This window comes from Pongo abelii, chromosome 12, assembly GCF_028885655.2.
Source record: "Pongo abelii isolate AG06213 chromosome 12, NHGRI_mPonAbe1-v2.0_pri, whole genome shotgun sequence".
Taxonomy (NCBI): Eukaryota; Metazoa; Chordata; class Mammalia; order Primates; family Hominidae; genus Pongo; species Pongo abelii.
The window spans coordinates 56764184-56780450 of NC_071997.2; the positions used below are offsets into that span (position 1 = coordinate 56764184).

A 16267-nucleotide genomic window follows, 5' to 3' on the forward strand; every position below is an offset into this window, starting at 1 on the left:
AATTAACAGCTGTCTGGATCTGGTCAAGACCAGGGTGGATCATTGGCCAAGAGGAAGTGACCTGGAGCAGAAAGTATTAGAGGAGAGAAAAAACAATCACCTTGGAGCTCCAGTTTTGAATTTTGTGGGAAAAGGAGGAAGAGGCATGACATAAATTCTATCAGCTGTGAAAATCAGGCCTGAGTCACCAGCTTGGGATCCAGTGAATTCCATTACCCAGTCTGGTTGCTCTTGCTGGGCTTGTCCAGGAATCCACATCTGGATACTAGAGACAAAAGGGGATGTTTTCTGATCTGGGAGGCAGGACAAGGTAGACTCATTAAGCTACAGAGGGAGAACAGTGGTTTCCAAGACGGAGTTCAGAAACTATCTTTGAAGTTAGGCCTATGTAATAGGTGGGGTGAGGGCAGTATACGAAAGCTAGAATGACTTGTTTTTCTGCCTTTAATATCGTTTTCTATTTTGGTCAAAGCATGAACTTTTGAGTATCAGGCAGAATTACATTTGACACCCTCATCTTGGCCTCCACTTTTAAACAAGAGTAACACTACTTACCCTGCTGAACAGTGGTAATGGCTGAAGGTATTACAGATGATCAGCATAAAGGAATTATTCCAGATCTTGGCAAAGAGAAGCACTCAGTGAATGATAGCTCTTTCACTCACTCTATGTATGTATGTATGTATCTATCATCTATCTAATGTCTTCCTCCCTCTTTCCCTCTTTTCCTTCTTGCCTTCCTTCCTGTCCTCATCCCTCCCTTTCTTCCCCATGAGTGCATATCTATGTCTCTTTGTGCATGCATGTATGCAATATGTATATCTGTATATACCCTAATATATATATTTTTTTGCCTTTAGCTGTAGTCTCCCTTTCATTTTTTTAATTACTTTTTTTCTTTTATTATTATTATACTGTAAGTTTTAGGGTACATGTGCACAATGTGCAGGTTAGTTACATATGTATACATGTGCCATGCTGGTGTGCTGCACCCATTAACTCGTCATTTAGCATTAGGTATATCTCCTACTGCTATCCCTCCCCCCTCCCCCCACCCCACAAAAGTCCCCAGAGTGTAATGTTCCCCTTCCTGTGTCCATGTGTTCTCATTGTTCAATTCCCACCTATGAGTGAGAACATGCGGTGTTTGGTTTTTTGTCCTTGTGATAGTTTACTGAGAATGATGATTTCCAATTTCATCCATGTCCCTACAAAGGACATGAACTCATCATTTTTTATGGCTGCATAATATTCCATGGTGTATATGTGCCACATTTTCTTAATCCAGTCTATCATTGTTGGACATTTGGGTTGGTTCCAAGTCTTTGCTATACCCTAATATTTTTAAGCATTCTTAGATTCCAGAATAGGTAAAAGGGTGCATGTAGAGATGCCACTTGTGAAGGGCCTGGGAAGTAGAAGGAGTATATAGCTCAAGCTGTGCTATGTCTGTTCAGCATTTATAGGTTTTGACTTTTATTTCACTGGATTATGTGGCCATTGTTATGTTAGAAACCTTCATGGTCTGAAAACTCTTGTAGGGAATATAGGAGTCTCCAAGAAATGGAGATAGATTTATGGAGCTCCAGATTCATACTCCAGGGAGGACAGGGTTATATTTGCTGCCTTAGTGGCTACATGAGCTATCTAGAGGCTTTAAAAGACAGCCTATCCCAAATTTATTTCTAACCTACCAATGTGGATTGGTTAAATTAAGTTCTTTTAATGCTACACACTTATACTAATACAAGAGAGGTTGAGTTATTGCATGAGTTGGGCAATAAAGCAAGTGTAACTGATGTACTCTTTCTCTGTCATGTCCTCTTTCTCTCACTCCGGGATTAAGGCAGGTTTTCTCTTGGTTGGGGAATTGTCTTCCTTGGGTTGAGGGGACTGAGGGAGGATGCAGTATTGGTATCTCCTTCTGAATCATGGCTACTTCTGAACCTAGGCAGGCTTTCTTCAAGGCTTCATGGTGTAGAAGACAGAGGACAAGACTTTGGTCTGAAGGATCATCCACAGAAAATGGATGTACAGTGCCAATCACGGGAGCTCGCCTGCTGATTCCCACTTACTCTGCCTACAGGGTCACTTCCTCTACCCATGAGAGCAGAGCCAGCTTCCCATTATGCAGCTCCTTCAAGGGCATTATAGCAGAAGTGGGCCAGTCCCTCTCTTTGGCTCATTTCATTCTAGCTCAGAAAAGCTGTGGCGTAACTATAATTGGCTCAATTTCTTTTGCTTGATTAAGGAGGCAAAGCCAAAGTAAGGCCAGAAATCAAAACCTTTTTTGTTGCCAGGGCATACCAAGCAGTATAAACTCATTTCTAATTTATATACTCAAAGCCATACCTCCTAAACCAAAGTATATGAAGGATTACTTTAAATTCTTCTTTTCCTAAGGGGAGAATTTTCACAATAACCTTATGTAGAATTTTTATTTCACACTCATAATAAAGTGATCTTTAACAGAACTCTAAGAAAACTCCTTTAGAATGTTTCATACTAACAAAAGAAGGAATTAAACATTTGTGAAGTTCAAGGCATGTCACTTGAGCACTACATCAATGTAAGAAAGACTCAGTTTTATTGAAGGTTAATTATCCATTGGAAAAAATTCACTAAGGGGCCCACACTCTGGCATTCCAGCAGAGGAGTCAGGGATGAACATGAAGAGGAGGGTGTGTTTGTGGGTCAAGAGTGTACAATGAAGTCTTTGGCTTGTCTGGACTAAAGGCTCCTATGGAAGAGTTTGGGGGGATATGATTGAAAGGGAGATTGGAACCAGATTTTTGACAGCCTTAAGTGCCCTCTTTTTTTTTTGTAAAAGTAATAAGGTAAATAATAGGAGTCAGATTTTAAAATGTTGCATTGACAGCCATGTGCAAAATTAAATGAAGGTGGAAGGAAGTGGAATCCAGAGTTAGAAAGCTGCAGGTGCGGGGAAATGGCAGTGAGTGGGAAAGAGATGGAAGAGACATGAGAATGGCTGAGATTAATTAATTTATGGCTAGAAGCCAAAGAGTGAGTCAAAAAATGACTCTGGGCATTGGGGACAATGACTGAAGGGAGCCTCAGGCAGAAAGGGGAAGGTTGAAAAGGGGAGGGAGGGAGGAAGGGAGAGAGGGAAAGAAAAGGATAGAGAGAGAGGTAAGAGAGAGAACTTGTTGTTTGAGATAAAAGAGGATGAGATCGTTGTGAGGTACATTCTGTATGAAGTTGGAAGGTACATGGGAGTTTTTAAAAATAAAAATTAAAATTTACAGGAAATGTATCTCTTAAAGAGATGGATGAATTTCCTCCTTTCCCCTCAATTTGTTTATGTATTTATGTATTCATGAATAAATATCACTTATTTCCAGAAAGAGGCATGATTCAGTGACAGTTCTATTTCTGATTTTTATTTGTATAGCTATGGGTGTTGAGAAACTTTGTTCACATAAATATGCAGACAAAAACAAAAGAAATTTTGTTATAATTAAGTCACTCCAGTCTTTGAATTAAGTTTTCATCGTATGCCAAAAATCAGAGTGATCCGTCATCAAAAGTTATTTTGATTTATCAGCTGACAACCTGATTAGGCCTTCCTTCAGTTTTGTTGAAAACCAAGAATTGGAAACTGACTTGGAAAAGAATGTGTTACCAGTTATTAGGGGTTTTGCCTCCTGTCATTGAAATCAATATTTCAATATTTGGAACTGTTATTTTGCTTGGTGGCCATTTTTGCACTCTGGGCAGTGCACCATAGTAAGATGGGATGTGGGGTGGGGGAAAGGTCTGACTTTAGTGAAATGGGGGAAGCAGTGGGTGGTGTAGAATAGGTAAGACTGTGCCTTCCACCACAGGCACCTTCTCAGGCAGATCCAATATAGGAAAGAACAAAGAAAATGGCTGTGTAAGGTCTAGAAATAGATTTCCTTAAAACCAGCTATGCCTGTTCACCTCTTAGGCACATGTTCCCACTGTGAAGACTGCTCATCTCAAATAAGGCTGAGCAGTGAGATGAAACTCAGGCCCTTTTAGACCAACAGGGACTTAGGCATATGGCCTGATGAGTTTGTGGGCAGAGGCAGCAACCTGGGCTCCCTGACCATCCGTCACCCTGAGTAGAATGACCTGATTCCTTCCTGATGCAACTAGTGGCAGAAAATCAGTTCTGTTAGCAATTGGGAGCAGATTTCTGAGGCAGAGTCAAGGCTCTTTCAGAGGAAAAGGGCTCCTAGGGAATTCTGGACAAAGTAGACCGGTCCAAGACCTGACCCTTGGGAGATATTTTATCTTGATAAACAGCAGAGCCCATTTCTCCAGCAAATGGGCTTCATTTTGCTTTATCCCAGTGATTTTGACTTTTTTATTATCACTAGAACAAGGTTTTGTGAAGACCACTCTGGACTGACCCTTTATGGCTTTTTGGTTTTCCATTTCCTGTACTCACTGACTTTTCTCCAATTCTGCACTCTCTGAGATTGCCCCATTGGTGCCTCATGCCCACTTCCATTATTTCACTCGGTTGTGCTCAATTCCAATTATGTTTATTGCATGTCCTTTTCTCCTATCAGACTTGAAGGTCCAGTGAGGTTGTGATTGGCTCAAGGTCATTTAACTAATAAATGAGAGTGCCTTCCTCCCACTTTACAAAAGAAAGGCAAATTATTGGATTTAACCCAATCCAGGGAGGCCAAGTCCAGGGTTTTTATTTGCCCCAAGACATGTTCTCTCTATCTGAGGGCTTAAGAATTTTCTAAGTTGCTCTAGAATCTAGATAAGACTCAGGCCCATTCCAGCCTGTCATCAGATAGCATGTTTTTATACACATTGTGCATGTTAATTATAATCAGGCAGACATGAGCAAATCACAAATAAATGCAGATTGGTGTGGAGTTCATGGGCTGTTCTGGTCATTAGTTCCTCTGGGAAAATATAAATCTAAAGATAAAGGTGGGGCCTTTGATGTGATCCCATAGCATCTGGCATAGGAATATGCTATTTGTAAGCAAATGAGTTCTGAGAATACCATCTTTAAAAGAAAAAAAGTGTGTGTGGTGCAAATTTAAACTTATTAAGTCACTCAGTAGTGCTACAACTAGAGATGTACAGATACACTGACAACTTAACATTTGGTTCCTTTTAAAAGTAAACAGCATCTCAATCTAATGGTGAGACATTAAGCTAATTGTTAAATAATATCTAAAACAGATCTTTTCCTGAAACAGTGTTGCTAGATTTAAAAAAATTAATACACATTATATACAGCTGTTTTGAATCAACATGAAAATTGAAGAGGTAGTGCAGAAGGTTCTCATATCCCCCCCTTAGTTTTTTTGTTTCTGTTTTTTGGGGTTTTTTTACTTTTATTTTAGGTTTGGGGGTACCTGTGTAGTTTTGTTACATGGGTAAATTGCGTGTCACTGAGGTTTGGTGTACGAATGATTCCATCACTTAGGTGGTGAGCATAGTACCCGATAGGTAGTTTTCCAACCCATTCCCCCACCCCACCCTGCCCCTCTAATAGTCCCTAATGTCTATTGTTCCCTTCTTTATGTCCATGTTTACCCAGCTTTTAGCTCCCACTTATAAGTGACAACATGCAGTATTTGATTTTCTATTCCTGTGTGAATTTGCTTCAGATAATGGCCTTCAGCTGCATCCATGTTGCTGCAAAAGACATGATTTTATTCCTTTTATGGCTGCTTAGTATTCCATGGTGTATATATACCACATTTCCTTTATCCAGTCCTCTGTTGATGGGCACCTAGGTTGATTCCATGTTTTTGCTATTGTGAATAGTGCTAGTGCTGCAGTAAACATACAAGTGCATGTATCTTTTTTGTAGAAAGATTTATTTTCCTTTAGATATACACCCAGTAGTGGGATTGCTGGGTCAAATCATAGTTCTCTTTTAAGTTCTTTGAGAAATCTCCATGCTGCTTTCCACAGGGGCTGAACTAATTTATATTCCTTTTTTTTTTTTTTTTTTTTTTTTGAGACAGGATCTCACTTTGTCACCCAGACTGGAGTACAGTGGTACAATCTCGGCTCACTGTAGCCTCTACTTACCTGGCTCAAGCGCTCATCCTGCCTCAGCCCCAGAAGTAGCTGGGACTACAGGTGTGCACCAGCACGCCTGGCTAATTTTTGTGTTTTTTGGAATGATGGGTTTTCCACCATGTTGCCCAGGCTTGTCTCAAGCTCCCTGAACTCAACTGATCTGCCTGCCTCAGCCTCCCAAAGTGTTGAGATTACAGATATGAGCTACCATGCCCAGCCTGGTGTTCCTTTTTATGCACAACTTTGTCAACATGGTATTTTTTTACTTTTAATAATGGCCATTCTGACTGGTGGAAGATGGTATCTCATTGTGATTTTGATTTTGATCATGATTTCTCTGAAGATTAGTGATGCTGAGCATTTTTTCACATATTTGTTGGCTGAATGTATGTCTTCTTTGCAAAGTGTCTTTTCATGTCCTGTGCTCATTTGTAATGAAGTTATATTTTGCTTACCCAATTTTTTTTAAATAGATTCTAGATATTAGGACTTTGTCAGATGCATAATTTAGGAATATTTTCTCCCATTCTGTAGGTTGTTTGTTTACTCTGTTTATAGTTTATTTTACTGTGAAGAGGCTCTTTAGTTTAATTAGCTCCTACTTGTCCCTTTTTCTTTTTGTCACAATTGCATTTGGAAACTTAGTCATAAATTCTTTGCCAAAGCCAGTGTCCAGAATGGTATTTCCTAGGTTTTCTTCTAGGGATTTTATAGTTTTAGGTCTTACACTTAAGTCTTTAACCCCTCTTGAGTTAATTTTTGTGTATGGTAAGAAGAAGGAGTCCAGGTTCAATCTTCTGCATATAGCTAGCCAGTTATCCTAGAACCATTTATTAAATAGAGAATCTTTTCCCCTTTGCTGTTATTGTTGACTTTGTCAAAGATCAGATGGCTATAGGTGTGCAGCTTTATTTCTGGGTTCTTTATCCTGTTCCATTGGTCTATGTGTTGGTTTTTGTACCACTACCATACTGTTTGCTTACTGTAGTCTTACAATATAACTTGAAGTTGGGTAATGTGATGTCTCTGGCTTTTCTTTTTTTCCCCCCTTAGGATTGCTTTGGCTATTTGAACCCTCTTTTGGTTCCATATGACTTTTAGAATCATTTTTTTTCTAATTCTGTGAAAAATGATGTTGGTACTTTGATAGGAATAGCATTGAATCTGTAAATTGCTGTGGGCAGTATGGCCATTTTAACAATGTTGATCCTTCCAATCCAGGAGCATGGAGTATTTTTCTATTTGTTTGTGACATTTCTAATTTCTTTCAGCAATGTTTTGTAATTCTTGTTGTGGAGATCTTTCACCTCCTTGGGTAGCTATTTTTTAGGTATTTTATTATTTTTGTGGCAATTGTAAATGAAATTACCTTTTGATCTGGCTCTCAGCTTGGACATTGTTGGTGCATAGAAATGCTACTGATTTTTGTATTGATTTTGCATCCTAAAACTTTACTGAAGTCAATTATCTGTTTGAGGAGCCTTTTGGCAGAGTTTTTAGGGTTTTCTGGGTATAGAATCGTATTGTCTGTGAAGAGTGATAGTTTCACTTCCTCTCTTGCTATCTGGATGCCTTTTATTTTTTTTCTCTTGCCTAATTGCTTTAGCTAGATCTTACAAGACCACCTTTTATTTACCCAGAAAGGAACGTTTACCAAGCACTTTCACATGCATTATCTACACTGATCCTCCCAACAGCCTTGTGTAATATATGACACCTCAGCATTGACACTGATGCCGTAGAAGCACCAGGAAATGATGAGAAGGGAATAGGCTTTGAAACTGAATAGATTTGGGTTTGTTTGCTTGAGCCTTTCTACCTTGTCATGTGGCCTAGGGATGTAACAGTATCTCTTTTGGCTTCTGCCTTTTATTTCATAAAAGACAACCAACAAAGGAGGAAAGGAGGAGAAGAAAAAGAAATAAGTGGGCTATTTTAAAGATTGGGGCTGATGATGTAATGGATTTCATGAAATTTTAGGAACATATTTGGACAATATTTTTTTCTTTTCTTTTTATTTCAATAGTTTTGGGGGTACAGGTGGTTTGTGGTTACATGGATAAGTTCTTCAGTGGTGATTTCTGAGATTTTAGTGCACCCATCACCAGAGCAGTGTACACTCTACCCAATGTGTAGTCAGAGAGATTAATTTGGATGACAACATCAAGATAATAAAAAATTTTAACAATCTGGAACCAGGGTGAAACAAAATGAAGTTTTTGTATTTGAATTGAAAAGAATCCTAATAAGTAGCACACAGAAATAGAAAACACAACTTAATGCCATTACCTTTGTGAGCGTGACCTGGAACAAGCCACTAGACCAGCATGTAGTGCTGGAACAAGCCACTAGACCTGGAACAAGCCCTAGACCAGCATCTAGGGCTGGTTGCCCTCACAATGTGCTTCCATCATTAACAGCCCATTGTTTTATTTTCTGTCCATTGCTTTCATCTGTCCCCCCAGTAGACTAGGTGCATTCTGAGAGCAAGAACTGAATCTTATTTAAGTCTTTGAATTTCCAGAACCTACAAAAATTGTCCAAATATACGCAAAGGCATAAGAAGGATATAATAGACTGTGGGGACTCAGGGGAAATTGGTGGGAAGGGGGTGAGGGATAAAAGACTATACATTGGGTACAGTGTACTCAAGGCCAGGCCTGTTCCTTTGTCCTCGTAGGTACCTAGAATGAAAACTGTTCACTCAAAGACTCCCATTCTGTTAAGCACATCTTACAGGGGTCACAACTAGGCCCACTAAGCATACTGATCGTCAACAGAATGACTGTTATCTTCTCTCACCAAGGAAAGAGCTCAAATTTCTCCTCCCCCTTCAGTTAACCTGCTGAGGCCACTCCTAAATACCTATACTGGCTTTCAATGTGTGACTGATTGCAACTATTGCTTTTTACAAAACTACCCCAAAACATAGTGGCTGAAAACACACATTTATTATCTCCCAGTTTCTACAGGTCAAAAATCTGGGTGTGGCTTAGCTGGGTTCCTTGGTTCAAGGTTTCTCACAGGCTGCTGCAAGTCCAGGACTGTGGTCCCCTCAAGACTAGATGGAGAGATGATTCACAACCAAGCTCATTCACATGGCTGTTGGCACCATTCAGTTCCTCAAAGGGTGTTGGCCAGAGGCCACCCTTAGTTCCTTGCCACTTGGACTTCCCCATAAGGCAGCTCACACATGGCAGCTGGCTTCATCAGAACCAGCAAGTAAGAAGAGCCCCAGAGAGGGAGAGAGTAAGAGAACAAGATAAAAATCACAGTCTTATGTAACCTAATCTTAGAATCACCCATTGCTTTTGCCATATCCTACAGTCGCCCCTCGGTATACGCAAGGGATTGGTTCCAGCATCCCTGTGTATACCCCAATCCGTGCATGCATACTTAAGTTCTGCAGTTGACCCTGCAGAAGCCACATATTTGAAAAGCTGACACTCCTTATATGTGGATTTCTCATCTCGCAAATAACATATTTTCAATCTACATGTTTGTTTGAAAAAAATCCATATATAGGTGTCCTGTGCTGTTCAAACCCATGTTGTTCAAGGGTCAACTGTATTTCTTAGAAGTAAGTCACTAGGTCCACCACTTGAGGGGACAGGATTGCACAAGGGTGTGAATACTAGGAGATGGGGTTCATCTCAGAAGCTGTCTACCACTGTGATGAAAGGGTAATTCAGTGGGGGTGCATGAGCAAATTCACAAGTAAAGATGTTTTGGGCTAGGTGAAAAGAGGTTTTAGATAGATACATCTCTTAAACAAATGACACCTAAGCACAGCTGCTTGCATACAGTAGGTGCTAAATAATTACTGTTATTCTTTCTTTTACTTTTTCATTTGGGAATAATCTCTAAGTTAAAGTTGCAAGAAGAGTGAAAGAATTTCATGTACCTTTTACAGATTCACCGTTTGTCAATAATTATATTTTGAATACATTATAAAATATGTCACATGGGAGGACAATATTTGTAACCATCAAAACTTTGGGGCCTGGTGAGAGGTGTAGGCTGGAGTCATATTGGATCTCTGCATATGGAGTTGTCATCTCTCAAATGCTTGCTTCTTCCCCTTCTTCCTCCAGAAAATCCTGAGCGAGCAGCTCTGTACTTTGTTTCTGGCGTGTGCATCGGGCTGGTGCTGACCCTGGCTGCTTTGGTGATAAGGATCTCTTGCCACACAGACTGCAGGCGGCGTCCTGGGAAGAAGTTCCTGCAGGACAGAGAGAGCAGCAGCGACAGCAGCGACAGCGAGGACGGCAGTGAGGACACCGCTTCCGATCTCTCCGTGCGGAGACACCGCCGCTTCGAGAGGACTTTGAACAAGAACGTGTTCACCTCCGCGGAGGAGCTGGAGCGCGCCCAGCGGCTGGAGGAGCGCGAGCGCATCATCAGGGAGATCTGGATGAATGGCCAGCCTGAGGTGCCTGGGACCAGGAGCCTGAACCGCTACTATTAGGGAGCAGCAAGACCCCGGACACCACTGGAGGCCGCCTGGAAAGGAGAGCATCTGCAGGGACAGTGGGCACAAGGAACTGAACCCAGCTCTGCTAATATTGTGATTTCAGAGAAAAAGCAGGACATGCCCCTTTTCTAGCCAGGAGGATTGCTCCTTTTTGGCCAAATGTGTGGAGAAGTAGAAAAATCAAAGTAGTTCATCAACCTTTCCAGGTCTTGGAATGGTGCTGAAAAACCCTCTCCCACACTGTGGATGGAGATCGGAGAAACGCGACTGTGGTTTCTCTTGATTTCTGAGGATCTCAGAAGTTTCAGCAGACTTCCTTGCTCTGTGTTATTCCTTTGCAAAAGGAAAGATCATTATAGCATGAGGGCTGGGAATAGCAGGGTGAACTTAACCCAATAAATGCAATTTCCTAAATGACTTCATGCTATGGAGGTGATTCTGATTCAAATAGCATGATCCATGCTTATTATTTAAGGCTGATTTTTAAAATCTTGTGTTGCAAGGGCAACCTCGTCCATTTTAACTGACACCTCAGGGATTAAAATCCTATTTTTTAGTGTAGTTCCCACCTCATTCATGAAAATGAATAGAACTATTGTCTTATGGGAGATGTGTCAGTGAACTAGAAACTGTCAATAACCTCAAAGGATGAAGGGTTTTTATTTTAAATAGTTTATAAAATATATATTGACATGCATATTTGAAAATGCTGCACAAAAATAAAAGTGGTGCGTTTTCCCCCTCTTTGGAGACAAGAAAATTTTATTATGACTCTAGATAATTGTGATTTTAAACACTTTTTTTTTTTTTTTTTAATTTGGATTTCAAAGAAAAGAATGGAAATGAGAGGTAAGGATTAAAGCCAAAGTTAGGATGGGAATAAAAAAAATAAAGATTACATAAAATCTTTTTGGTTGCATGTCTGTCTCTGTGGTTACCCTTACCTTAAATGACAACCCTTTTATATACGTGGGTATGGGCTTTTGCCGGGCCCCTCAAGGATTAGAGTGGGGAGATGGTTCCTGTGTGATAATGGGCTTTTCACTTTCTGTAGGTTATATGTATGATTGCTATAGTTGAGTTGTTAAGCAGATAGAGGAATAGAAGACTTACCTAAAGCTAGAAATAAGATGGTAGCCCTTATATGAAAAGAAGTTGGTAGGGAAGGAGGAGAAGCCAGGCTCTGCCAATTTAGAAATCGGTTACAGAGGACAAAACATCCCCTAAGCTGGTAAACAGGAAGAGTGAGACCTGTCTCTCTGTTGACTCTCTTCTCTTGCCATGGAGTATATTCCTAATCAGTCTATCTGGGTGCTCCAGGGCCTTCCTGCTCGGAGGATCTCCCCTGTTCATTGACTTCGTCACCATGCTTAAGAGGATGGTCAGGAGACTTCCTTTGGTGAGGTCTCCACTGCTTTAGCAACCCACTTTTTGTTGTTGGAGGGCTCTCTTAAGAACTGAACACTCATAATTATAATCTTTGCTTGCCAAGGGGGCAATAAAGTTCACTTGCAACACTCAGTCGCTGGCCTGATTATATAATTTTGGGTGGCTAGCAACATTGGCTGGCTAGCTACCAGTGCCAAAAATCTTGCTGAGTCAGCATCTCTGAATCTAGATCCCTGCCCTTGCGGTTTCAGTCCGTTAGCAACAATTGCAGGAATCATCTGATTCCCCTGGGCTTTAGATTAACGTCATCTATCCTTGTCTCCACCTCTTAGAAAAATGGAACAGTTGGGAGCTGATTTCCATCACCAGGGAGCATCAAAGCTGAGTATGGGGTGGGATTACGAGCCTTATTGGGCAGGGACTGCAGTAGCAGAGGTGTTTGGGAGTGCTCCAGGGCAGATGCCTGTCTCAGTTCTCACTCCCATATCCTTTTGACCAAGTCCATAATGTTCTTGTAATTATGGTGGTGGGGACATTGCCTGAGGCATAAAATGCACTAGGTAGCAGCTGCTTCACTTTTATATAACAAGGAGTACAGCTTTTCAACCTTCCCTATCTTGATTCAACCAATTCCACATTTTAGGTTTATCACTTCACACCTGGTTTTAGTTTCTGTATTAGAACATTTGCATTTGCAACAGAAAGATATTCCACTTAAGAGCATTTATTGATTCACACAACTGGAAGGTCATGGCTGGATCTGAGGCTTCAGAGATGACTGGATCCAGGATCTTAAATGCTACCAAAAAGTTGGTCTTTCTCAGCTCTCCACTTTGCTTCCTTCTGCTGCTGGTTTCATTGTCTTCTACTGCAGATGAAACTGTAACACACTTGTACAATATAGTGTATTGGGGTGCTTGCTTCTGATCAAGCCCCCACACAGCTCACAGACTATGTATGTGCATATTTGGCACAGGTTCATGGCTTGTTTAGCTCAGAAGTCAGAAGCAAGACACAACGTGGAAGGGATGCTTTTGGTGCCAGTTTCCTGGTCTTTGGAAGTTTCACAGAGAAGCACTAGCTGACAAAATTCTGAGATAACTTTACGAACTAAAGATGACTTAGGAGTCCAAGAAATCCTCTTCAGGCATTAGTGCTCCCACCAACTTCCCTTAAGAGCCTCTTCCTGAGCCGCAAGGGACAGGTGGTCATTTTCAACTCATGGCATCTCTAAACGCACTTAGCTGAACCTTTGCCTTGTGGCAGGGAGCACACCAAAGGGACTTCGGAAATAACACAGTTTCAATAAGGACAGAAGAGAAAAGAAACACCTTGCTCTGTGGCTTAAAATATAAAATCACAGGAAGGACTCTATGGTCTGGCTTGTGTAGGTCCATGGATGAAATCACCGGTCATCGTGTGCCAGAGACTGAGCTTCTCTAAGAAGAAAGTGGAGATAAGATTCTAGGCAGGCACTCGCAGTAGCCACTGCACCACTCTTTTCTGTCTTTCTTGGTTTTCCTACTCTCTCTCTTGGTTTTTCTTTTTTAGTTTTCTTAATGCTTTATCTTCTTTTCCTCAACCCCTTCAATATGGGTCCATCCTTCTAACCTTGAAGAGCTGATCTTCTCACCCTACATCCTGAGATATCTCATATATTGCAGTGACTCTAAGGATAACCTACGCACTGATGACTTGAAAAATCTCATTCCAGTCCTGACAAAGTTTCAGACACATATAGCCCACTGACCTCAACCACAGGAGACAGTTGTCCCACAGGATAAATTTGGCAGTGTCAGGGAGACATTTTGGTTGTTACTGCTGGGTGCATGGGATGCTATTTGTATCTAGTGGCTAGAGGCTAGGAATGCTACTAGACATTTGATAATGCCAAAGCCAGCCTTTCAGTCCTCTCCACCAACACCCCAGCAGTGAGTGAAGAAATCTCCAAGTTATTCCAGCCCCCAGGCATATGACTCTTTCCAACCAAAGCCTTAGACATTGACAAATAGAGATAAATCACCCCTGTTGAGCCCTGTCCAACTTCTTAGTTCATAGAATCCATGAACACAGTAAATTGATGGTATTTTTATGCTTCTAAGTTTATTTTCCCACTTTTATGAAGGAAAAATATATTACCATACAACCTCTACCATAAGATTGGCCGCCCTGGGGAGTCCTTTTTACATGTAGCATGTTATGAATGTATTACTGTTCCCAAAGGATAGAGGAGCAAACATTTCTACATGCAGTATGCCCCTAAGTTTACAATAGATAGCTGGACAACTTCCCAAAACTGCACTCACCTTCCCCCCAGACCTATGTCTCTACCTATATTTTCTGTCAGTTAATGATACGGTTTGGATCTGTGTCCCTGCCCAAATCTCATGTCGAATTGTAATCTCTAATGTTGGAGGACAGGCCTGGTGGGAGGTGATTGTATCATGGAAGCGGGTTTCCCTCTTTCTGTTCTTATGATAGTGAGTGAGTTCTCATGAGATCTTGCTGTTTAAAAGTCTGTAGCACCACCTCTTCTCTCTCTTCCTCCTGCTCCCACCATGTAGGATGTGCCTGCTTCTCCTTTGCCTTCTGCTATCATTGTATGTTTCCAGAGGCCTCCCAACCATGCTTCCTATATAGCCTGTCGGATGATGAGCAAATTATTCCTCTTTTCTTTGTAAATTACCCAGTCTCAGGTAGTTCTTATAGCAATGTGAGAGTGGACTAATACAGTTAATGACAAGGCAAGTTACAAGGTTACCCAAATCAGAAGCCTGGGACCATTCCAGCTTCCTTCTTTTCCTTGAAGCTTCACATATAACAATTAACAATCTTCCCAATTTTAAGTCATTAATATTTCTTGCATTGATTCTTCCTTTACAGCTTAGTTTAAGCCCTTATCATCTCCTGCCTCAACAATTGGAAAAGCCTCCAAATTGTTATCTAAGTCTTGCCACCATCAAAGCCATACTGAATACAGCTACCAAGGTGACCTCTATTAAATGCATGGCTGCTCATATACCAATCTCTCTTTCAAATCTCCCATTTTTTCCCCATTGCCTATTTAAAATGTCTAAATACTTCTACATAACATACTGGGCTCTCCATAGAAGGCTCCTGCAGCTCCATCACCTGCCCCTCCTTGCTCATTCCTTTACATTCTGATAATATCGAATTGCTTATAGTTCTCTTCTACACTTTTTATCCCAATTGTTGCTTCTGTCTAAAATAACTTTCCCTCTGTCTCCCACTTTTCTACCTATCCTCAAGGCTCAGCACAAGTGTTTCCTCCACCAGGAAGCCTTCCAAGACTTCTCCAGGCTGGGCTAAGTATTGTCCTCTAAGTTTCCACATATCCTGTGCTTGTTATGCCCCTTGTTCCTACTATACTGTTGTGAAATTGTTCACTTGTGCCTCAAAGGCAGGGAGTCTGCCTTGTTATTGGGTCCCAGTAGGATGCACACATCATATGCTTTCAGCAACTATTTGTTGAACTGAGGTAAAGACTATATTGTATTCACCAAACCCTGTTCTCTCTGCCTTCTGGACACACAGATGGACTATATTTCCAAGACACTATTTTGGGTATATGTGGCTGTGTGACAGAGTTTTGCCAATGGAAGATGGCAGGCCTACCTAATTGACATTTGCCATTTCAATGTTGGTTGGCTCATATGATCTTCTATTCTCTCTGCTGGCTGGATGCAGAAGATTCAGAAAAGAATTCTGAGGCTCTAGATGATGGTGGAGCCACAAAACGGAAGAAGCCTGGGTTTCTGAATGACCACATAGTGGGCCACTCACTGTCCAGGAACATCCACATTGTATTTTGTGTTAGGAGAGAGAGGCTGATGAAATACAACCCTGAAATGAGGGCTGGAAGGGCTCTTGAAGTCTCTGCTTCCAACTCTGTCTTCAGACAGGCTTATTCCTAACTCATTCTTCATGAGTAAAATTGATCCTAAAACTTCAAAGGGAATTCTATAGAGCAGAGTAACCCTCTTTAGGTAACCATTTCCTTTTACTACTTTTAACTTCTTATGCTTCAATTGGAGTTACCTTATGTTCAGAAAGGATATTCATTCATCTCCCCTTATAATAATTCACAATAATGAATATTCGAAGTTAACATGTTTCTTGCCTTTTTGCTCCTTATGCTGAATAGTTTCTAATTTATTTATATGCTTTTCATGGTACTTCTCCCCTTTTATTCTAATATTTTATTTACATATATACATATATTCTACTTTGTTGAAGTAAAGTGAGTCAGGCAATACCTTCCACCTATTATAACTGTCACAAAAGCTTCAATGTCATGCTTATCAGAGTGACAGTTCTGATAAAGGTAGCTAAACT

The 16267-nt window shown here is 40.9% G+C and overlaps 1 protein-coding gene and 1 non-coding gene across 10 annotated transcripts in view; one reads left to right on the forward strand and one right to left on the reverse strand.

Annotated features, from left to right (window-relative positions):
* Positions 1–11431, forward strand: part of EVA1A (eva-1 homolog A, regulator of programmed cell death) — a 150417-nt gene extending 138986 nt beyond the window's left edge. For all 9 annotated transcript variants that reach the window (XM_054548001.2, XM_009237145.4, XM_002811855.6 and 6 more), the window contains one exon: positions 10143–11431. In XM_054548001.2, coding sequence (XP_054403976.2) covers positions 10143–10516 — 374 coding nt within the window. In that variant the 3' untranslated portion in view covers positions 10517–11431. The remainder of the gene's footprint in view (positions 1–10142) is intronic.
* Positions 11432–14028: 2597 nt separating this feature from the next.
* On the reverse strand, positions 14029–14163 carry LOC112132219 (small nucleolar RNA U109). Its single transcript, XR_002914020.1, has one exon. It is a non-coding gene; the product is annotated as a small nucleolar RNA U109 (small nucleolar RNA).
* Positions 14164–16267: the final 2104 nt, after the last annotated feature.